The sequence below is a fragment of the Cololabis saira genome, chromosome 22 (genome assembly GCF_033807715.1).
Source record: "Cololabis saira isolate AMF1-May2022 chromosome 22, fColSai1.1, whole genome shotgun sequence".
Classification (NCBI taxonomy): Eukaryota; Metazoa; Chordata; class Actinopteri; order Beloniformes; family Belonidae; genus Cololabis; species Cololabis saira.
The window spans coordinates 16,049,694-16,072,648 of record NC_084608.1 but is presented as its reverse complement, the minus strand read 5'-3'; the positions used below and the strand labels follow the sequence as shown (position 1 = coordinate 16,072,648).

Genomic DNA, 22,955 nt, shown 5'->3' with positions numbered 1-22,955 from the left:
TCTGTCTACCCTTTGCTTCATTCTCATCTGTCTTCTTTTCCTTTCCTCACTTTCTTCATCATTTTCAGTCGACCTTATTTGTCATTCATCTTCTTTTGTTGTATAAAGACCATTGGTGCGCTGGCTGAGTTCACCCCTTTTTTTTATGAGTAATGCATCTGTAAGAAAAAATTACTTGATAATTCCAAGTCATTTCAACTGGGGTTTCCCGCATTTGTCTTTGTGTAAAGGAAGATGAACATCTCCTGGATATTTGAGACCAGGGGGAATGGCTTGCCAAGTAACAGCATTTTTTTTTTAAATACAGATGATTAGATGCCAACCTTCCTCAAGATTGAAAAAAAATTTTTTTTGATTTTAGTTGCACTGTAAAAGTGAAAAAGTTGAGAACAGTCCAGAATTTTTTTGAACCCCAACCAACTCAGATTTTAAGTTTAGAAGAAAACCACATATACTAAAATGCAAACTACCTGTCATTTGTCCAGGTGATTTATGTTTCATACTCCAGGGTGTGGTTTTTTTGACTGACAGAAGTTATAGCCTATATGTTGCTGTCATCACCTTAGCTGCTTAGCACTTAGCTCTTTTTTTTACCTCTGACAGCTTCTGAGCTGGGAATAAAGACCAAACAGAGCATAGTCATTCACATCTTAAAGAGAATATGTTTTGTTGTGCTGTTCATTTTACTAACACACCATGACTGGCTATGGGTTGGCATTGAAGGTTTGATTAGGAAACTTAGCAATACAGCAGACAGCTTCATTTAACAGTGTTGGTTAAACGGAGCGGTCGCTTCTGATTTCACCACTGAAACAACACTTGAAATGGGAGGTCCCTCTGCAGGTCTGCCGTACTATACATTAAAACTGATGTTTAAAAAAGCAAAATAATAAAGTGAGTTGGAGCAGTTACTTTGGTGTAGCTGAAAATGCATATACTAATAATATTAATAATAATAATTTGTGGTTAGCAAAATGATAAAAAAAAATACCATTAAGATGAGCAGTTTCAAGTGTTCATATTTACATTGTAGAGAGACAAGACTCAAAATGTCAGTATAATTCATCATTTATATAAAAATATTTAGCAGCAATTGTTGCACTATTGTTATCTGTTTTTATGTATTGTTTTTATTGTTTGCTTTTATTCCACCGTGGATGAGAGGGAAACGGAATTTCAATCCTGACAAATGTTTGGTGTGACAAATAAAGTAACCTTGAACCTTGAACCTTGAACCAGTTTCCTTTTACAATCAATCGTCAAATAAATAAGTCTTCAATAAAAAACAACATAACATGACTTATATTTTAGAAATTGAACTTCGCAACTGTTCCTTTTTATAAGATGAATTCATTAAACTCTTTAAAAACAAAACTTGTGGCTTTAATCTGTTTCGAAGCTGGATTCAAACATTTATACCAATGTCAGTCTTTGAAAATATGTAACTTTCATATTTTGTGCTAGAAAATGTGTGAGTAAAGCAGGTTTATTTTGTTTTTTTGTTTTTCTTCTTTATTTCCACCTTATTTGATGTAGAACTTCCCTTTTGTCTTAGATTGTCGCTTATTTCATTTTTAACTACTTTTTGTTTTATGGATCTAATCAAAAGCTGGTTAGATATTATTATACTGCATGCGTCATTTTTAGCTTCCTGGCATCTTCTGAAAACAGATTCAAACATGTTGCAGGCACAAACAAATCTTTCAAGTACATCCCTTGATGATAAGTGTCACTTGAAAAAAGACGAAGAAAAATAATGTACATCTCGAGTTGATTACATACAATAAAAAAATTCAACTAAAACTAGTATGAAGGAATGACCTGATGAAACATGCTCCGATTCGCACAAAATGACAAATTGTGACAAAATAAAAGTCAAAATGTATATCTGAAGGATATTGTTATTTTTGATATTCATTTCTGACAAAAATACAAATAAAATGTGCCAAACCAACAAAAACCACTTAGAATAAGTAAATATCAGAATCTAAATCAGTGTTCCGTCTGCGGAGGTAGAACAGGAGGCGTTTTTGACAGATGTATGATTTACTGAACTACCTACACTGCAATAACGAATTTCTAAGAACGTTTTTAAAAAGCGCCTTGTTTCAAAATAATGAGCCTATTTTAGACGATTTTGCAAATTTTCAGAATTGTAATGAAGACAGTTTTTCTGATCCCATTGGCAGGCATGTTTTTTTGCTTGAAATAAGAGAATTTTGACTAGATTTATGGAATATAGTGCTTATTTCTACAGGGGCTGTTTTTGCAGTGTATGATGGCTTCGACTGACTATTAAAGGTTTATCTGCTTAATCATCTTGCAAATGATTTTCAGAAGCACACACACTGCAGCAAATTGAATCTGTACATCTATAATCCTCAGCAGATCAATTTTTTTTCTGGTTAATCTGGTGATATAAGGAACTATTATAAGGCGCTTACACACTCTGTTCATACACTGGCTGAAGTGAAGGGCCCTCTTGAGTCGCCACGACTCACGATTCACCTTCTACAGAAGGACACAGAGGCCCTCCAACCACTTTTACCTCTTTTATGGAGTAAATCACAAACATATCATAGCCTGGTCCTCTGGGACGACACGCACCCTCTGCTGTCCTGCACAGTGCAACTAACCAACGTCCTCTTTGCATGACTAAGGAACCACAAAGCACAGAACTACTAAAATCTCTTATTCAGTGATATTGGCTCCTTTTTTTTTTCCACACTTCTTCCCTCCAGGCATTGACATTTAATCAAACCCAAATCCCATTGTGACTATTAACATATCAGTCTGATACAAGTTGCTGTAAAAAGCTTGAGTACAGTAACCTGGAGCAGAAAATTAGCATAATGTGTGATCTCTTTTTTTCCTCTCTCCTCCGCCTTTTCTAAAAATGCTTAGCTGGCAAACAGCTAACTATGGAGAGGCATTTTTCCTCTTGCTCTTCCCGCTCTCTGTCTTCTTGGTTATCTTTTTAGAGAGTGTTAATTATTTAGTTGTTTGTTCTTCTGAGCCAAAGAGCAAAGAGACAAACTAAGCATTTAATGCAAAGGCAGTTTGAATATTTCACCAGACCATTAAAATCATCTTTCGCTTCAGTGATGACTGAATAAACAATTCAGGGCAGTTTTTTTTTTTTTTTTTGGGAATGTTTAAAGCTTTAATGGCGTGGCAAGGAATGCCATCTCTGCAAGCAGCTTCCATTTATTAATCATCATAGACATGAAGGGACTGATACGTGAGGTGAAACGAGAATGAATAATGGTGATGATTATGAGGTCAGTGGCTGATAAGTTGCTGTATTGGACTCGGGTTGCTTTCCACAGCTCTGCAGATATTGGCTGCTTTGCTCTCGCCCTTGGCGAAGGTCTTTCTGCTCTTGAGTGAGCCTCAGCACATCTGACCCCGCTGGCAACCGCTCATGTATGTCAGAGCCATATGTTGGATTGTGTGGCCGGCTACATGCAGGGCAATGCAGTCGCTCTACCTGAGACCAACAACAGGCCAAACCGGTTGTTAGTCTTGTATCATGGCAGGCAATTACCTCTCCAAAAACTGGGACAGATCTTGATAATGAAAGTCACCAGAGCACAATATTTAGCACGATGAAAAGAAATTGCTGCTGTCAGCTCTGTTTTCGTTTCGGAGAGAATGACAAGGTAGCGGGGATGGAACAGGGCCACGTTGTTCAAAGAGGATTATGAAGACAAAACAACTTTGACAAGTCTGAAATTTCAGGACACATCCAGGGAGATATGAAGAGTATCAAAGTCAAGTTGCTTGTTCGTGGGGATTTTTTCTGCGTGCCCTTGTGAATGTGATAAACACAACAGAAAATACAGGCAATGAGTTTTACCTCCGCTGACAGTCGACAGAGTAGTACTTCTCAAAGTGTCAGCCGTCAAAGCCACGCTGAACAAAACCGGCTCTCAGCAGCCGCTCTTTTGTTTTGTCAGAACACACACGCACCAATAAACAATGATTTACTATGAGCAGTGAGATAAATCTGTAGAGATACAAAAGACTGGTGCTCATTTATAAACTCAAATTGAATGTTTTTTCTTTTTCTTTTTCAAAATTAAATGATCAGTATCAAACTAGCAATTCACATTAAGAAGATGTACCATGGAATTAATAGTCTCAGATCTAATATAGTTTTACACTATATGTGGCTTACATAACTCTGTTACGTAAGCGACCACTCTTTGTTGCATTTCAAACAATACAAGTAGATTTTTCTATGAATTTACCAGCACCATCTGCGCTCTTTTACCAAGAATTTCAATCTCTGTGATTGCCCTCTCACTACATCCCAATCAGGATTATATCTTTGGCAGCGATAAAAATGTGCTTCCTGCTTTAATTTTGGTACTTTAAGGTTGCCAGTCTGCAGATTTGTATCTGCTGTATACAAGGTGCGGGTGTTAGCAGGATCTCCTATACAGATCTCTTATATTGGCTTACATTTCCTTTGTTGATCCTTTGATAGATTACCGGACTATCTGGACTATCAGCATATCAGACAGCATCAATTCAGAGCTGCTTGCTAATGACAAAGCACAGTGCTTGGACACAGGCAAGCTCAAATTGCATTTCCTTATTAGTGGGCTGTCTGGTGAAAAATATGGAAATGGTATTCATGCACAGACAGGTAGCAACCAAGCTTTGTTATATGACTGCATATTTTAGCGGGTTATCTTATGAAGGAGGAAGAGAAGAGATCAAATAGTAATGTTAGAAAAATAATTCACTGAACGGCTAATCCTGTTGAATTTTATAAATGATCAAGACAAGTATGTTAAAAATATGAAGTGACATGCAAAGGCTGAGGTAGAAAAAACTTTACAACAGAATGTGGCACTGCTAGAAAGGGAAATCTAGACACATGTTTGACTAATAAGCACCTCAGGAAGCTTTCTTTTATCTACATAACAACCCTAGATAGCAGACTTATTTGGGCCTAATATTGATTACTTTTGGTACATATGTCTCAGTTACTCTTTGTAACTACTATAAGTACTATGTGGGGCAAGCATAACCAACAGTTCATGAAATGGTCCAAACTTGGCTTTTTGGTTTGGTATCAGCCAGATGTGGCCTCAATTCATTTTGACATGGGATACAGCAAGTATGAAGGACCCAGTTGTGGTCCAAAGGCCCAAAGAAAAGAAGGAACTGGGTTATGGTGGATATTTATCTGAGTTTAGGTGCTCCATTCACCTTGAGTCACTGCTGTCCGTCAAAGCCAAAGACCATGACAGCTTTGGGTCGAATTTGAGCAAAGTTTTCTTTGCAATCTGGGGAAGTCCTCTGGCCTGATTAGGGGGAATTTAAAAGATTTTAGGAAATTTTAGGAAAAAAAATCATGGTAGCAGAAAAAAGAGTGAAGATTGCCAGTACATCGGTGAATGACTCTTGTGAGTTTTGCAATAAAACTTGCTTATCTATGGTATTATTAGCACTTCTGCCACCATCTTGGCTGTTTAGATTACAGCTCTTCGATGCTTTTGTGTGAGTTATCATATAAAACCGTAAACACATTCAATTATGATTCGTTTGGTATGCTCTGTACTGATGAAAACGGCTGTGACTATAAAGGCAATGCAGAACCATTTTGCAAGAGAGAACTGTCACAAAGTGAATGGCTAGATTTATCCAACCCTCTATGAAAATTAAAATGTAGGATTTAAGATTAAAGCTTAAAGCAGCAAAACGTAACATTCAGCTTTTCTGAGTTTGGCGGCATCTTTTGGACAAAAGCGGTAGTGCTTTACCAGAAAGAACACTACGTTTCCCATGAGCACCAGCGCGTACTGCCGGAAAACTCCTGTCCCGTCGCGTGCATTTGTTTTGAGAGAAGACGGGACGCTTTTCTGTTTCACCAAGTGAACAGACGGAACGCAAAAAAAAGATGTTAAACTGCTGGAAAGGAACTGGAATTTACCGGGATACCTTAAACAAGGAAGCCAGGGAGCGTTATATGGAGAAAATAATGATTATTAATGGTCTGGATCCATATGAAATCCCTACTGAAGAATGGAGCTCCTCGTCGGAGCTGCACTCTTTAGAAAGGATTTACTGCCGCAGTTCTGCAGAACCCACGTCTTAATACCTTGTTTAGGAGTGTTTGGCAGCTGCTTTGGTAAATGTTTGACTCGCCATGTGTTTCAATACATTTGTATAATAGTACAACATACAGTACATGTTTTGTATCCCTCTTACTTCTCTTTTCTTTTTTTTGACTGCTATATTATGTTGAAGAGGCTCCGAGGCGGGAGCAATATTTTTGTTTTCCTCGTGAGATTATTTTTTTCCTCTGCAGCTACAAATAAGAGTTAATATTTTTTCCTCAACAAACTATTTTTTATCTGAAGATTGGGGTTAATTGCACCACAGAGAGCTGGCCAGCAACTGCGTTTAGCTGGCGAAGTGGGGAATAAAACCTGTGTTTTGATCCGACCCGGTCTGTGTGAGTGTTTGTGGTTTAAGGCTGATTTATGGTTCTGCGTTGAATCGACGCAGAGCCTACGGCGTAGGGTACGCGGCGATACGCACCGTACGTTGCGCGTCGTCACGTACCCTACGCCGTAGGTCTGCGTCGATTTAACGCAGAACCATAGCTAATTCAGGCTTTACTGTGTGGAAGGTTTGGTCGTTACAGCCGCGATCCAAGCGAGCCGACGACTCTTTCACTCTTTTACTCTGTTATATCAGATACGGCCTCTGTGGTTCTGCCTCCGAGCAGGAAACCGGTGAAAAGTTAAACCATTAGCGATCTTTTCCCCACGTCTGTTATGTGGAGCTGCTGCAGCCACAACGCAGCAACGGGTTACCAGCTTCTGTGGAGCTGCGCTCCACGCCCCGCCCATTTTCGTCTCAACTGCGAATCGGGAAGGAGGGGGAAGTGACGTATGCGGTAAAGCAGTCAAAGCCGTAAAGATTTGTAGTTTTTTAGTGTGGCAGGGTTCCTACCATGCTCCTCGTTCTCAAAGTTACATAGTGCCAGTGAAGGCGATACAGACCCCCTCAGACCATGACAGAGGTGTCATTAAACCTGTTGGAAGTTGATGTACCATCACAATGACTCTGGAAATATGATATTAAGGTGGAAAAGTTACGTAGTGTCGCTTTAAACAATGACGACTTGACCACTGTAAATTAGTCAAGACTGAAGGCTTTTTGCAACTGAATCTTTTGTGCTTGGTGTCAGCTCAACTTTGCAGAGTTAAGGCATATAAGAGCAAAGTTATGGGTACAATATTTACAGTAAAATATGAGCAATAGAATTAGATTAAATATGATTAAAAAAATATTTAAAAAATGAGGAAGGGGTAACTCTGGCTAAGTGCAAGATATGCATAGAAAGAGCGGGTAAGAGAGAAGAGAGAGTAGGTGGGACCGTGAGAAGCCTGATGGCCTGCGGGTAGAAGATGTGCAGATGCTTTTAGTCCCAAAAACACTTCAAAATCTCCAGTCTTGAAGAGGTGCAAGCAGGAGATTTTGCAGTGACCTCTGACGGTCCTCAATTCTACACTCGATCATAATGCTGGACAAATCTCAAAAGAGCAGTTCAAAGCTCACAGACCATGAATGACAAACAGGTGAAAATGTTTTGAACAACTGAAATACTCATCGCTGAATCCAATAAGTTTTTGACAACTGTAATCTTTGCCAGAGGGGATGTTACATAGGGCTGACCATGCAGGGTGCTCAAACTTTTGCTTTTAGTTCTCTCCATTTCTTGTTTTGGAAATGGACACTGCAAAAGATGTAAATGAAAAAGTAATATTGCTTTAAATATTTAAGATATGTTTCATGTTTAACTTATGCCTTTTGGAAATCAGGTCATCTTTCACTCACTTTACTATTCACTTAGCTAACTCTTCGTAATATGGTTATTAGCATATCATATGGTGAAAGGGAACAAATCCTTACATCAGATAAACTGTAGGCAGCAAAAAGTGCCACTTTAAAAATGGCTGAAATGCTGAATTCATTATCAAACTTGGTTCACTTAATTCTCTGTGACTCTTCTATCGATGACCTATCTGACCTGGCTCTCTGTTAATAAACCAACATCCGAGTCCTATAATTTCCTGTTGCGAATGATGAAAACCGATCATAAAAAGCTGTAAAAACACGTAAGAAGCCTTGTTTCTGAGGTTTTCAAATGGGGGAAAAAAGAAGCTGAAACTAAGAAAACCATAAATGATCTCAGTCTCAATAAAAACTGCTTAGTTGATGTAAGATGAACACCAACTAATCAAACAGGCGATCCTTTTCTCTGGGGAAATTAAAGTGGCACCATCTCTTTTAACAAAAAGAGATGATGGATTAATGTTTCACAGTTTCCAGCTTACTGCTCATAAATACACACATGTAAATCAATGCAGGTTTGTTTGTTCGGCCTATTTACAATGCTTATGTACATACGGTTTTCTTACCTGACAATATTACTACTGTTCAGTTTTACTCTTTGTTTACAGTTTAATTTGTTAAGCATGAGTTCCTTCCTCATATGAACATCATTTGGTGTATTTGATACCACACATCTTGGTTAGAATCATGCTAGAAGAACTTGCAATGCTGAAGCTTTGTTAGTCTTATTTATATATTGCACATGTCAAGAGAGTTATAACTTCTGAGTTATTTGGTTGTATATCATCTCACGCTGCAAACAAAATAAGAAGGGGCGTGAGGTTTTGTATCACGTCAGGAGAATTTATATAAAGGAATTTATTCATTTATAATATGGGACATAGACTTTTGATTGACAGTCGGTTTAGCCAGTGGCCAACCATTATCACTCAGTCATCGTCGTCCTTTGAAGCTTAGCGAAATGATCAGGTAAAGTCATGCTTTTACCACTGAAACTTCATTTTAAATAGGACATTTAGCTCTAAATGTTCAGTGGCACTGACTGATTGAAGGAGCTGGTTAGCCACAGCTAACTTTGCTTGACATGAGCTTGATGCTTTCTGGTTGGCTTCCAGAGCCTCTTGGTTCCTCCCATTTGCAACATGGAGCAGCACAAGGAAGAAAAAGAAAGAGTGATGTCAGGAGGGTTTGTCCAGATATACTGCCTTTGTGACTTATTGCTGTGAAGTGACATGAACTTGTCTGCAGAGTTATTTTGAATGGTTTTCGCTGATATTAGGGGCAGGATACCATGAGATATAGACAGCATTGTGCAAAGGTAACCAGAAATACTCCTAATAAAACTGAAACTGTATTTGAATTCTATATTATGAAACTGATATTTAATCACTGTGGGCTACTTATCACTGTAGCAGCACATTGCTTTTTTAGAATAATAGTTAAAAAATAATTAAATAAAAAATAATTAAAAAAATATTAAAAAATAAAAAATAAATAAATAATAAATAAAAAAAGAATAATAACCATGCCAATTTAATATGACAAAAAAAGGAGAAGTGTTGAGGAAAAAATGAAATCATAGCTGTAAAAAAAAGCAAAAGGAAAACGGTCAGGGTTTGACACTTCCACCCAGTTTTTGAGTTTCAGTTCTGTCCCTCCTGTTTCCCATCTGCCCTGATTGTCTGCACCTGTGTCTCGTTATCCCCTGTGTATTGTCATTCCCCTTCTCCCTGTCGGTCGGCACTGTTTGCTCCCTCCATGTCTCCTCGTAGTTTTTGTCCTTCATGATCCTGGTTTTTGTTCATCCTGCTCTGCAGCGCTTTTAGTTCTTGGTTTTTGATTAATAAACCCAGTTTTTGCAACTCCTGACTCCTGCTCTCCTGTTTTTGGGTCCTCAACAAAACCACACCCGTGACAAAAACACCTTAAATAAATAAAAAATTAATAAATAATAATACCAAAAAAAAATAATAACCATGCCAATTTAATATAACAAAAAAAGGAGAAGTGTTGAGGAAAAAATGAAATCATAGCTGTAAAAAAAGCAAAAGGAAAACGGTCAGGGTTTGACACTTCCCCCCAGTTTTTGAGTTTCAGTTCTGTCCCTCCTGTTTCCCATCTGCCCTGATTGTCTGCACCTGTGTCTCGTTATCCCCTGTGTATTGTCATTCCCCTTCTCCCTGTCGGTCGGCACTGTTTGCTCCCTCCATGTCTCCTCGTAGTTTTTGTCCTTCATGATCCTGGTTTTTGTTCATCCTGCTCTGCAGCGCTTTTAGTTCTTGGTTTTTGATTAATAAACCCAGTTTTTGCAACTCCTGACTCCTGCTCTCCTGTTTTTGGGTCCTCAACAAAACCACACCCGTGACAAAAACACCTTAAATAAATAAAAAATTAATAAATAATAATACCAAAAAAAAATAATAACCATGCCAATTTAATATAACAAAAAAAGGAGAAGTGTTGAGGAAAAAAATGAAATTATAGCAGTAAAAAAAGCAAAAGGAAAACTGTCAGGGTTTGACACTTCCCCCCAGTTTTTGAGTTTCAGTTCTGTCCCTCCTGTTTCCCATCTGCCCTGATTGTCTGCACCTGTGTCTCGTTATCCCCTGTGTATATCTGGTCTTGTCATTCCCCTTCTCCCTGTCGGTCGGCACTGTTTGCTCCCTCCATGTCTCCTCGTAGTTTTTGTCCTTCATGATCCTGGTTTTTGTTCATCCTGCTCTGCAGCGCTTTTAGTTCTTGGTTTTTGATTAATAAACCCAGTTTTTGCAACTCCTGACTCCTGCTCTCCTGTTTTTGGGTCCTCAACAAAACCACACCTGTGACAAAAACACCTTGTCCTCCTCCTAAATAAAAAAAAATAATAATAATAATAATACAAAAAAATAATAACCATTCCAATTTAATATAACAAAAAAAGGAGAAGTGTTGAGGAAAAAAAAAAGCACCTTGTCCTCATATCCCCCACCCCTTCGCTGCTGCGGGGATGGTGTGGTCCAGGAAGCGGCCCTGCGCTCTCCTCCTCTTCTCTGAATCAGCTGTGAAGGCTAATTTATGGTTCCGCGTTACACCGACGCAGGGCCTACGGCGTAGGGTACGCGGCGACGCGCACCCTACGGCGTACACACTGCGTCGATTTAACGCGGAAGCATAACCCAGGCTTGAATGGTCTCTCCCTCCTGTCGGATGGAGTGAATCAGCTGTGAATGGTCTCTCCCTCCTCTCCCGGCTGAACCCGGCCAACCTGAGCGCTAGCAGCAGCAGCAGGACCGGAGACTCTGTCCGCGGCTCGGATGTCTGCCGGACGGAGCCTCGAGTGAAACGGGGGCTTCTTCCGCGACTCCCAAACGAGACCACTTCACCCCATTCTCATCTTTTTTCTTTCTTTTTTTTTTTTTTTTAAATATAAATTTCTCCTCCATTTCGGACAGGAAGCCACCCGCTCCCCTTCACCATGGCTTCCAACTTCAACGACATAGTGAAGCAGGGCTACGTGCGGATCCGGAGTAAGAAGCTGGGGGTGAGTACTGTTGTACTGTTGCACTTGCTGTGTGGAGGAGCGGCGGGACGACTTCCAGTTGTTTACACTCAAGGGCAGCTGGATCATAAAAGATGCTTTAATTGCTCCGTAGACGGCCGTCCTGCTGTGAGCTTTTTTAAAAGGAAAACAGATTAAGGCTCAGTGCACACTTGAGATGATGGTGAAGTCTGGATAAATGACAGCTGGAGTTGCAAATCACCCCTTTCCTTTGGTTTCATACCCCTCCCTCCTCTAGGACCTTGTAACTTAGTTTTATTTGAAAAAGTTGAACTGTAAACACCTCTTATGCAGAGGAAAAACCATACTAAAATAAAAAAAAAAGCACAGATAAAAGTATTAGTAGTTACTTCTGTGCTTACTTTAGTCATTTAAGTCATTTTTGTGTGTTAAATGTAAGATGGACAGTACAATGGCAATGCTGACAATGGCCCTGGAGAATAATCAGTCCTTGAAGTCTCACTGCTCTCTTTCAGCCGCCGCCAATGATTCTGGGTATTGAAAAGTGTCATTGAAGTCTAGCTGATTCAGGGTGACGGCGGCTCCACCGTGTCCTGATAATGGATTTCCACCGAGATACGGCAGGGAGGGGAAAAAAAATGCCTTGACTGCTTGAATTGAAATGAATGATATATATTCAGTCATAAACGCCCCATTGTCTGACTCACAAAGCCATCTGCTTTTGTTCATACTTCCAGCTCGGGTACGCTAACAGAGCAGTCCCTCTCTCCTGATGAAGTGTGATGATGGGGGCTAATGATGTCTGCCTCCTCACATCATCACCTAGCTTCATCAACACTATTCGGCAGTTGTTAGAGCTATTGGGGATATCTTCATTTACTCTCTGAGAGCAATTCATTGCTGGGGGAGAGAGAGAGAGAAGCCTTCACTGACTTGTACTACACACTGAAACAAATGAAAGCACAAGACGTCTCTTGTTGTTACCATGTAAATGGACTCGCTCGTATCCAGTTGAGTCAGTTCACATTGCCTTTTGCATATGCCGTTGGAAACTGTGGACAGCCTCTGACTTTGCAACGCAGGGGAGGGAATGCATGCTGCGCCGGGCTGTGCTCGAGGTGTCCACGCCACATCGCTGCCAGCTCTGCATCTCATCCTGTTGTTTGTGGAGGAAAAACAGTTTGTGTCCTGATCGCCCACTCCACCAGCCCTCCACCACTCGCTGTTGTTTCATCACAGAAAAGTCATGCTGCAGTAGCCTCGGAGGGACCCCGGTGTGGGCAGTCCCGGAGGATTTATCCGCTCCTCGTAGGGTCGGGTTAGTTATTCCAGGACGATTCCCGCTCTGAACCAGAGGGAGCAAAGCAGCGAAGCTGAGCAGGATCAGGCATCTGTACGGCTGAATCAACAGGCGGCCGCCGGTCCATCACTGAGGGGGGAAATGTTGTATACTTTCAGAGAAATTAAAATGTCAGTGTGTGTGACGGTGAAACTGCAAGTGTGGGCTGGAGGGGGCAATTCACAGCTGGCTAATGGAAGGAAAAAAAAACCCTTGACACTGTAACAGGAGAACAAACAATGCATTAACGTTATCTTATTTTGGTCACAATTTTTCTATTTTATTGATGATTTCACAGCTGAATGATATTTATGGCAGGAAGGTGAGACTTCTCCTCACAAGCTGTGGAGAGATTTACACTAGAAGGGTAAAAGCTACATTTATACGGATGTTTCAAAGGCTTAAAAAAGGCTCCTTTCTAGGAAATTAAGATGTTTGTGGATCTCGTGAGATTTACCTCTCAGATAATTCTTTTTACTGAGATATTAATAAACTATTACATCTATGTTCAGATTGAATGATAGTAATGACCAAGTGATGCAAACTTTAAAGCTCACACCGTGTTGCAACAGTTAGTACACATGCACTCTCGTAGTAGACATATATCTTACACATTGAAAATAAAAATAAAGGTGCACAAAACAGGAGATGGCTGCAAGAAGATAAGAAACGGGTTTCAGGTAGCAGGAGCAGCAAAAATCAAGTTGTGGCATGGTGCAGGACGAGCAAACTTTCAAAGGGAAGTTCTTGTTGGACTTCTGGAAGAAGGGTAATCAGAACTATTGTTTGGCTATGGAGGACCTTCGGGGAGATTTGGCAGGCGCTGCAGTGGCGTTTGAACACATATAATCTTCATGGAGGAGCCACCAAGAAAAACATTGCCTGTGATCTCACCGCCAGATTTAATCTCAGATGTTTGCAAAAGTGCATGTGAACTAGGGGTCCCCGACCTCCGGGCCCCGGACTGGCACCGGGGATGTGAGGGATTACGTTCGAGGCCAAAAGTGGTCTTGAAAAAAGGCATATAAAAACTCGGGGAGGGATTTTGGGTGGACTGTGTTTATCTGGGTTAGTGCCACTTGCTTTACTGGAACAAGGGTCATCCATTGATGGACCATCTATTTCACAGGAAACAAGGTCTGGGATACTACTGGTTCACCGTCAGTGGGGAGTTTCAATCATATTATCTATGCAAGAAGAAAGCATTTGATGTGTGTTAGCGACCCACCACCACATAGACATTATAATGATAACACAGGAACTAGACCTAACTTGGATTGTGTATTTGTGTATTTCTGGACCAATGAGGGACCCTGGATCTACGAAGTTCTGGTGCTTTTGGAAATTAGTTTTGTTATAAGTAACGAACTACAGTCCTTTTTCTTTCTTTTTTCAAAATGAAACAAACTTCAATCAGTGTGTTGCACAAAGTAGATTTTTGTTTTCTCTAATATCAGACTTCTTTCAAAGACTGTTAAAAAAGCCCCTTTTCCACTTGAAAGGTTTATAAACTTAAATATTCTGAATTCTTTTCTTTTCCTCTTTTAAATCATAAACAAATATTTAAGCAGATAAATGTTAACCATCTGTACCACGATGGACCGAATACTTGGACATCTTGATATTTATTCATTAGGTGGTCATTCGCTTTTCAATATAGATATCTGAATTATGAATTTTAAACTTATTCCTCATCATATTTATTCATAGAAATGAAGATTTCTCTTTTTTTGACTGGCATACCAGTTTCTTTCCCTCTAGCCCACTTCTGCTGCACTCTTCTTTATTGGTTTTGTGCGCATTAATGATTCCTCACTCTCACTCTCTACACTCGTTTGGTCATGCGTGTGTGTGTCACGCATTTGTGGGTCACACTCGGTCAGCCTCACACGCTCTTTCAGCGCATCGTTCTACGCAGCTCCAGAGAGAAGAGGCTGCATCTTTCTGTGTTGCATTTTGGCAAAATCAGTACACAGTGGTGGTGTAATGATGGTTGAAAAAACGACCCTTCAATTCTGTCTCACTACACCTTTAAACAGCACTACAAAATGGTAAACTCAGTGTTTGGTCCTCTTTTCATTGAGAACTTAGGGATTTGGGAGCTTTGGTCCATGAAAGGATGCCACATCAACTAGAGGAAGATGAAAAAAAGCCATCTTTTAATTTAGGAAAACTTTGATCATCGAACAAATCTAAAGCTCTAAAATGTTATAATTTAATGAACAGAAGCAGCTGTTGAAGGTCACTGCTAGAACTCAAAAGTATCTATAGCTGCCTACATTTTAGTTTAAATAAACTGATGCAAGAATTGGAAAAACTGATACAAATGTGATGAGATTTGATGCAAGTTTTTGACCATTTTTCAGCCTCAGCACTCCAGACAGCTTTATTTCGCCTGGGTGATAGTTGGCCCCGTTTGTCACTGCAGCTGAATTCTGAAAACTTTCCTTGTTAAACTGCAGATCTGGGCCAGAACCGTCCTTGGTGTTTTCCTCCCCATGTAATGATTATTTAATGTTTTTTTTTTTCTTATTGTAGGACTTTAAAGGTCTCTTAAATATCACATATCAAGACTTTGGATCTTAGTTGACCTTCCGATGCTCCCATATTGGCTTCTATTGTACTGCTGTGCCATTTAAGATGAATTATACATGATTTTTATTAGATTGTAGTACAGTTGAATGGTTCGCCTTATGGGATATGTATTAAACTGGCCACAGCAACACGAACAGATTTGGCTGAACTCATCAGCATCGCTCACTGTGATTGGCTCATTTCCAAACCCCATCATGTGTGAAGGTTGAGACCATGAGGTCATTTCTATGTTCAGCTGAGTTGTCAAAATTACCGGTCGAGGCAATTTTTTGTCACCAATTTTTTTGTAACATTTGCTCTCTTCCTCCATTGGCATGAATGTCAGCGATCTCCTGCATTTCCAGAATCATTGTCTCTTTGTTGGCTGAGGAGACAGCGTTGCAGCCTTCTTGAATGCACAAGTGACACCTTTCCATTCTCACTTTTCCCTCCTCTTCTTCGCCTCTAAACCCATTTTGTCACCTCTCGCCGCCCCCTCCTCCCCCCGTCTCACCTGTACTCCTCACCCACAACAGTGTCGCTCTTATCTCCTCTCCCCTCTTTTATCTATCTTCCTCTTTCTTCTCCTTGATCTGGCTATCTTCCTCACCCTATCCCCTTTTCTTTCTCACCTTTCTCCCCTTCACTGGTTTGTCGACAGCTCCGGGACCGAGCACAAAAGCATTCTATTCATCACCCCGCGCTGCACCCTCCACAACCCCAACAGGCTATTCCCCTCGACACAGTGCCGACGCACACACATGCACGTATGTGTGAGCGTACACACACATGCACACACACACACACACACACACATACAAGCACACACACACACACTCTCAGACTGTCTTGGTTCAATATTAAATGACTGGAACACACGACACGCATCCACAAAGCAAACAAGTAAATAATCTGAGGCCCGAGAACATCATGCGGATTCTCAATTAATTTGAACCCTGTTGCTCTGTACTAATAGTATTTTTGCACCACATGAACACAGACCGAATGCCCACAAGAGCCAAAAGGAGCCCAGGGTCTCTGATTAGAGAAAAACAGATTCTGCTGTGTCTCTGGAAGTGTATGAGTCTTGGCGCCGTCATCAGTTCAGGCTCTTCGTTACCTTTCAGCAAAATTCGGCCAAAGCTGTCAGTGGGAAGCGCTCCCCTTGAGAGGCTGAACAACATGACCTTTGAGTCATTTGTGTGTCAGTCTCAGTCCAGGTAGATGTTGCCTCGTGTTAAGATCCATCCACCCATCCATTTCTGTCCTCGTCAAGGTCACGAGGGGGGGTGTGATGCGGTGGTGTGGCGCCCATCGCAGCTGTCACTACGCGAGAGGGAGGTTACACCTTGAACCCCGTCACGGGGCCACACGAAGCCAACCCACCACCCACGCTCAAACTCACACCTACAGACAGTTTAGGAAGCGCTGATCAATCTCTGCCGGAGTAGCAGGAGAAAACCCTGGAAAATTCAAACCATCCACGCAGGAAGACCTGAGCTGAAACCCAGACCTCCTCGCTGTGAGGCAGTGGTGCTAACGATCACAACACTGCTGCCCGGCTTAAGATCACTGTGGCAAATAGAAAAGGTTAGCTGCTGAATATTTTCTTTCTATCTTTTCAGCTTTTGTTTGAGCCTGAATAAAAATTTGGTGTATTGACTTTGCTGGTTTGTCTGCTATTTCCTCTATTAGCTTTCATGTTTTGGCACTTTAAATGGAGCTGGAGATCAGAGGCTCAAAAGGTAGGCGTGTAATTTCTTAAGCGGTCAAGAGACACATTGTACATAGACTTCACACTTAGATAAGCCCTTGTTAAAATGCTATTTCTCACCATAGAAACTGGAGAAAAAATCGAGAAACAAAGGCATGCAGTAAAGTCCTGCAGTGCAAATGTAGCATTTGTTTATATAATATTGAAAATCAGAAGTGAAATTGCGATCCATTCTGTGTGGGGGTGCCCTGCAGTGTCAGAGTTGCTGTTGGGTTCACGCATGTGTGGGCATCTGCAACAGACGGATGCATTTGAAGGAAAATATATTTATAGTTTATAAGGAGTGGGCTGATAATTGATGTCATTTTCCAGACTGTACAACAACAAACGAGCGATCAGCGTCAGCCTTGAACGTGGCACTATTCAACAACCAACTGATGACAAAACCTTGCTGCAAATGTGTTGTGTGGTACTGGACAGCGAGGCTTGTTTTCGGTTTGTTTCCTCTTTTTTTATGTTTGCTGCTTTGAAGCACTTATTGAATGGAGAATTATATTGGTACCTGCTCTGGGATCCAATAAACTGCAGCATCCTTAAACAGTCTCTGGGAGCTGCAGTTTAGTTTAAAAGACTTGTCTTTAAACAACAGAGGAAGCCCACAGGCTCCTATATTGGCTAGTAAAAAATTACACCTACATTGAGGTTGTGCTACCTGAATCGGGAAAATATATAATCTCAGCACTGAGCTGCGCAGTATTGAGTCGTATTGCACCTTGTAATGAGAAAATGCCAGAAGAGAAGTCTCCTGTGTATCAGTAACACAGTTGGGATGGGGTCTCTAAAAGTAGGGAGAGAGAATACTAAATGCACCTGTTATATTTTATTTTACGTTTGTTTTTGCAGCACTTAGGAGTTTTGGTCATTTTCCATATATCAGTTTGAATTTCATTTTGAAGGAACTTTTGATTACTTTTGGGCAGCGTCATATACTGTAGCTCCTGGGTTCTTCCATCCCTGCGATTGTTAAAAACCGACCAACGTAAATCACTATCCCAGTCATTTCTTACGATAACTGCGTATCCCTTTACTGCAGTTTGTCACGTCATACAACAGTGAGTAAGATACTTAAAAAAGTAATGATGAAAAGAAAAAAACAAAAGAAAGAAGAACAGTGTAAAAGTAATGTGTGGTTTATGGTTCTATGTTGAACCGATTGCGTATGTCCGCCAGCTCGCGTAGTGTGTCCCACTACTAGTACTTCTTTTGTTGTTTTCAAGTTGGGTAGAAAGATTGTAGTGATGTTGGAATTAATTACTATTACACATTTATTAGCTCTATCGCACATAAGATAATATACTTTCTTTTTTTGCTCCGTTGCTATGTCTGAGCTACTGTACCAGCCCCCGGGTCTGGCAGTCAGAAGGCGCGCCGATTTTTTCCAGTGTCCAGCCGCGGTACTGCAACCAAAAATCCCATGTGGCCCAGAAAGCTTTTTTCCCATAGACCGCAATAGTAAAAGAGAAGCCTCTAAAACTGTTCACAGGACACCTCCAGCTGTAATCACCGGCAATTACTAATCTTTGTATTCTATATTTTTAAGTCATGGACTTTATATCCGTCAAAAATGTTTTATAACGGCCAGAAAAGTCAAAGAAAAGTCTCTTTCTGGGCGTGACGTCACGGCTGACGTCACAGCCGTGTCCGTGCATTCCACGGATGTTTATATTAATATATATTATGTAATTATATTATATTAATACATTAATAATATATGTAATACTATACATGTAATAATATACATTAATTTATATATTATATTAATACATTATATTAATATTCGCGTCATTGCCCCGGGGCATGATGGGAGGCCCCAGAGCATCATGGGAGGTGACTCAACTGCGCAGGCTCTATGGGCCGCATAACGCGGAAGTAAACCCGGAAGTCGGAGATTTTTTTGGCGTATGCGCTGGCTGAGCAAAATGCATTGAAATGAATGGGCGGCCTTTTTCAATTTCCCATCCAGTTTTATAATAGATCCATGTACTGTACATAAAGGGAGCAAGTTAGAGGAAGTACTGCAGGCTACAGCGCTGCAAAAAAAACAACCCAACCCCCACACCGCCACCTAGTGTTTGGTGGTGGAAAAACAAAATGACCCAAACAACAGCAGCCAAACAACACCAACAAAGACTTTGGTAGATTAGTAAACCACTCTTGAGTCTTGGACGGTGTTATAAAAGTGACTTAACGTTTACATCTATACGGGGACTCACTGAGCTAAAGATTACTCTAATATTTTCCTGACACAGATATTGAAAGATGTTTAAATCAAAATCAAACTGGTTTGTATTACTGAGCGATGGTGTGATTAGAGTTGCTCATATCCTGTACGAGCCACGCCAGCTAACTTATCACTTTATTTTCTTGCTTGTCTTAGCAGAATATGACATGGGTCTGTGATCAGCTGTGAAACTGTTATCTGATGACATGATGGGTTGATGGAGGGCCATAAAGTAAGAGCTTTGCCTCCAGCTATCAGGAACAAGTCACTATCCATCAGTTTGCAAATACATAATTAAAGAGAAATGTCAGTCTTGTTCACTTAAATGACCCTATAACATTAGCGAGTGAATGTTCTCAGGCTGACAACCATATTTATCCTTGTTTATCAGTAATTGGTCACATGATGATGATGATGATGATGATGATGATGATGATAAAGAGCTCATTATAAACTGATCAAGGTTTTTTGCCTAAAATATATATGATACTGTCATGATAATTAAGTTAGCACATTATTAATAAATAATTGCAGTTAATAATTTAATGCTGTGTATCTTTTTATGCTACAATTAATTTATGAGCCTATTAATCACAGTAGTTTTAGTTATTGAAATTAGTTTACTTGCTTTACCTTTTAATTAGAACAACAGGCCTTTATTGGAAATGAATTCAAAAACAGAAATATTACTTAATACATCTTTTAGGATTTAAAAAAAGTAGAGAGAGAAACCAAGCAGCTTTGTCATATAGAGAGAAAAGTGTGGACATTAGTGGACATTTGTTTTATCCACTTGTTTCAATAGAGATGAGGGCTGATGATAATGGAAAATTACACAAGATGATAACTTTTATTTAAAATAATTGTGATTCTACAGTTGATTTTCACTGCTCAACCTATATGCTGTTGTGATACTAGTGTGAGTAAAACAGAGCAGCACAAGCTAGAAAAGTTTACAAAAATGATGATAAACCATAGAATTTAGTTTGCAGATCACACATTTTCAATCCAATCATTGTTATGAAAAAATCATTTTAATGTTATTGCTTCAAAATAAAATGATTGACCTTATTTATACGTCCACCTTAACTTATCCCTGATCATCTTGTCTGACAAAGTCCCCACTCGCTGTAAAATTGATCATTTGGGGACAGCCATGACTGTACAAAGCATAAATCAATTTAAATGTGCCATTACTTATCTAAAAAAAAGAAAAAAAATAGAAATTAAAGATGGCAAAATTGATCTTACGTTCACTTCTGAATCCAGACATAAAATAATTAAAGCCAAAAAGCCAAGTTAGTTCTGAAATTATACTGATAATGTAGGATAATATAATATATTGTTAATGTGAGTCATTGTAGCTGCAATACAATTGGAGAACCTTGGTCAAACCCCAGTATTAAATATCAAAACAGAAAACGCATTAAAAATGCATCACATGTGGTTGAAAATGAGGAGGACTGAAAATACAATAAGCCATAAGTCTGGGTGTAAATAAATAAGCAGCAAACCAATAAGCAGGCCTGCAGACTAACAGCTGGAGTCATTCATCATCGCAAACACAAGGACATAATGTATAAAAAGATGCTAACGGTCCTCTTTTTTACATTTAAGTTATTTGGGGTTCTTAAAATTACTTTTTTATGAGTGAACGATTTCACAATATCAATGCATATATTTTGTTTTGTTGCAAATAGTTCCCTGCTGAAAGAGGTTTTAACGGTTTTCGGGTGTGTTTGGAGGTAGAAGGGAGCCATTATATTAGTTTGAAAGAGGACGTGCGAGACGAGTAGTGTCCCTTGCAAATGCCGGTCCCAGAATGACAGTTATAAAAGGAATAGGTCAGCAGAAAAGAAAATGCAGCAGTATTTATTTTTTATTTTACTTTTTACCAGCCCACACACTTTTCACTCTCAGAGTCGCAGTAAATGCTCTGGAAGATTAGCTGCTACGCTCACACATCGTCTCACTTGCTGGTCCTTGGAGATTGTACTAGCGAGGTGGGTGGGAAATCTCTGCAAGAAGCAAATAGTACGAGGAACATGCGTTCTCACTCTAAATCCCTCTGGAACATCTCCACAACAATTCAGGGCTGTAAAGCATGTTTGAAAATGTAGAGTAATAACTCTCTATCGGCTGTTCTGACAGCTGATCATGAATGTTTACCCAAGACATGTATGAAAGTGTGAACTTCATGGATCCATTGAGTAAGGAATTAAGGTTGTAAATGTACAGCCAGGTTCCAGTCCTCTATATTAATTAATAGGACTGAGAAAGCAACAATCTGACATTGATTTTTCAACATCTTGTGGTCTGAGCTCCTTAAGATGACCCGGTGAGCTTGGCTGTGTTGGTCAGACAGCGTTGAGGAAATTAAAGATGTTCTTGTGGATTTTATTCAGAAATTTGATTGATATTTCAGAGAAAAGAAAAGATCAATTATCTAAAAATGATCTGTTTCCTGAATCCTGAATCCCACATTGGGGGAGAATGCTGTCATATATCATCTTAAATGAACTTCTATTCAGGTTTACATCCTCAAATCAGTTTTCCACATGCAACCATTTGGATTTTCTGGAGCTAATCTTGTTTTTTCCCACTGTAATGTCTCTCAAGACAAACTGCTCTCACCTGCTCTGCTTTCCCACCTGCTGAATCACCTGCTTTTCCACCTTGCTAATCAGCCCCTGCAGTACACAGCATATTAGCGCTGCTTCCCGCCACTCCGTCACTCGCGCCGCTGCTTCGTGCCGCTGCTTTCCAGCCTCACGTCTCTTGCCTCGTGCCGTACTTGTTATTCTAGATTCACTCTCTTTGCGCCCCTATGTGTTTATTTGCCTGCCTGATTTTTGCACAACCTTTACTGTTGCTTAGTGAAGCGTGACATTTTGCTTTAACCATCTCGCCCCGTGCAATCAGGCTTGTGGGTCCTCATTTCAGCTGAGGCACGATTGTACAAAGACAGCTGCAGAAACTTAAATGCTTGGTTTAATCAGAAACCTGTTGGACTCTTAACCCCAATAGATGATTAAGATAAGAGAAGAGTAACCATTAAATAAAGTAATGAAAGGAAAAAACTTCAAACCCTATTGAAACTTTTGACATTAGAATAGATTGTTGGTTCTTATTCTACAGTATATAAATAAAGGCTTTAAACCCAATAAAGCAAGGATTCGACGTATATTCTTTGCAAATAAAGACTTGAGAATTATTACTCTTTAAGTAGTTTTCCGGACACAATATTGCTTTCCTCCTGTCCAATAGCGGTTATCAACAATTTAATCGCTCCTTTGTCTCTCTCAGCTGTTTTTGACTCACAAGTATTTGTGTCCAGTGTCCAGTGGCCTAAATGTGGACAGCGCGTATTGTGATGGTGTGTGGGTTTGTTCCCACTTGTTGGCACCCAACAAAGCCGAGGCAAAGGAGCGGAGAACAATGTGTCTGTTGTCCAAGATGACTCAGGCATTTAAGACAGGATCTCGCCACTTCCATGCCCCCACTATTAACAATGACAGGCTGTCCAGAACGGTGATTGTCACAAGACTTTTCAAGCCAGCAACTGTACTTTCAGTGAACCATTGAAAATACGGAGTGAGCAGCATTTGAGTGGCTCTTAGTGAGACTTCTAAACAACTTGATAACAGTGATTATTTCACTGGGGAAA

At 40.1% G+C, this 22,955-nt stretch overlaps 1 protein-coding gene across 2 annotated transcripts in view; it reads left to right on the top strand.

Moving 5' to 3' along the window:
- Positions 1 to 11,122: 11,122 nt before the first annotated feature.
- The window catches only part of dok6 (docking protein 6), a 66,437-nt gene continuing 54,604 nt past the window's right edge, over positions 11,123 to 22,955 (top strand). For both annotated transcript variants that reach the window (XR_009770816.1, XM_061713730.1), the window contains exon 1: positions 11,123 to 11,401. Coding sequence is in view for 1 of the 2 variants with exons in the window: in XM_061713730.1 (XP_061569714.1) it covers positions 11,336 to 11,401 (66 nt within the window). In the remaining variant the exon portion in view is untranslated. The remainder of the gene's footprint in view (positions 11,402 to 22,955) is intronic.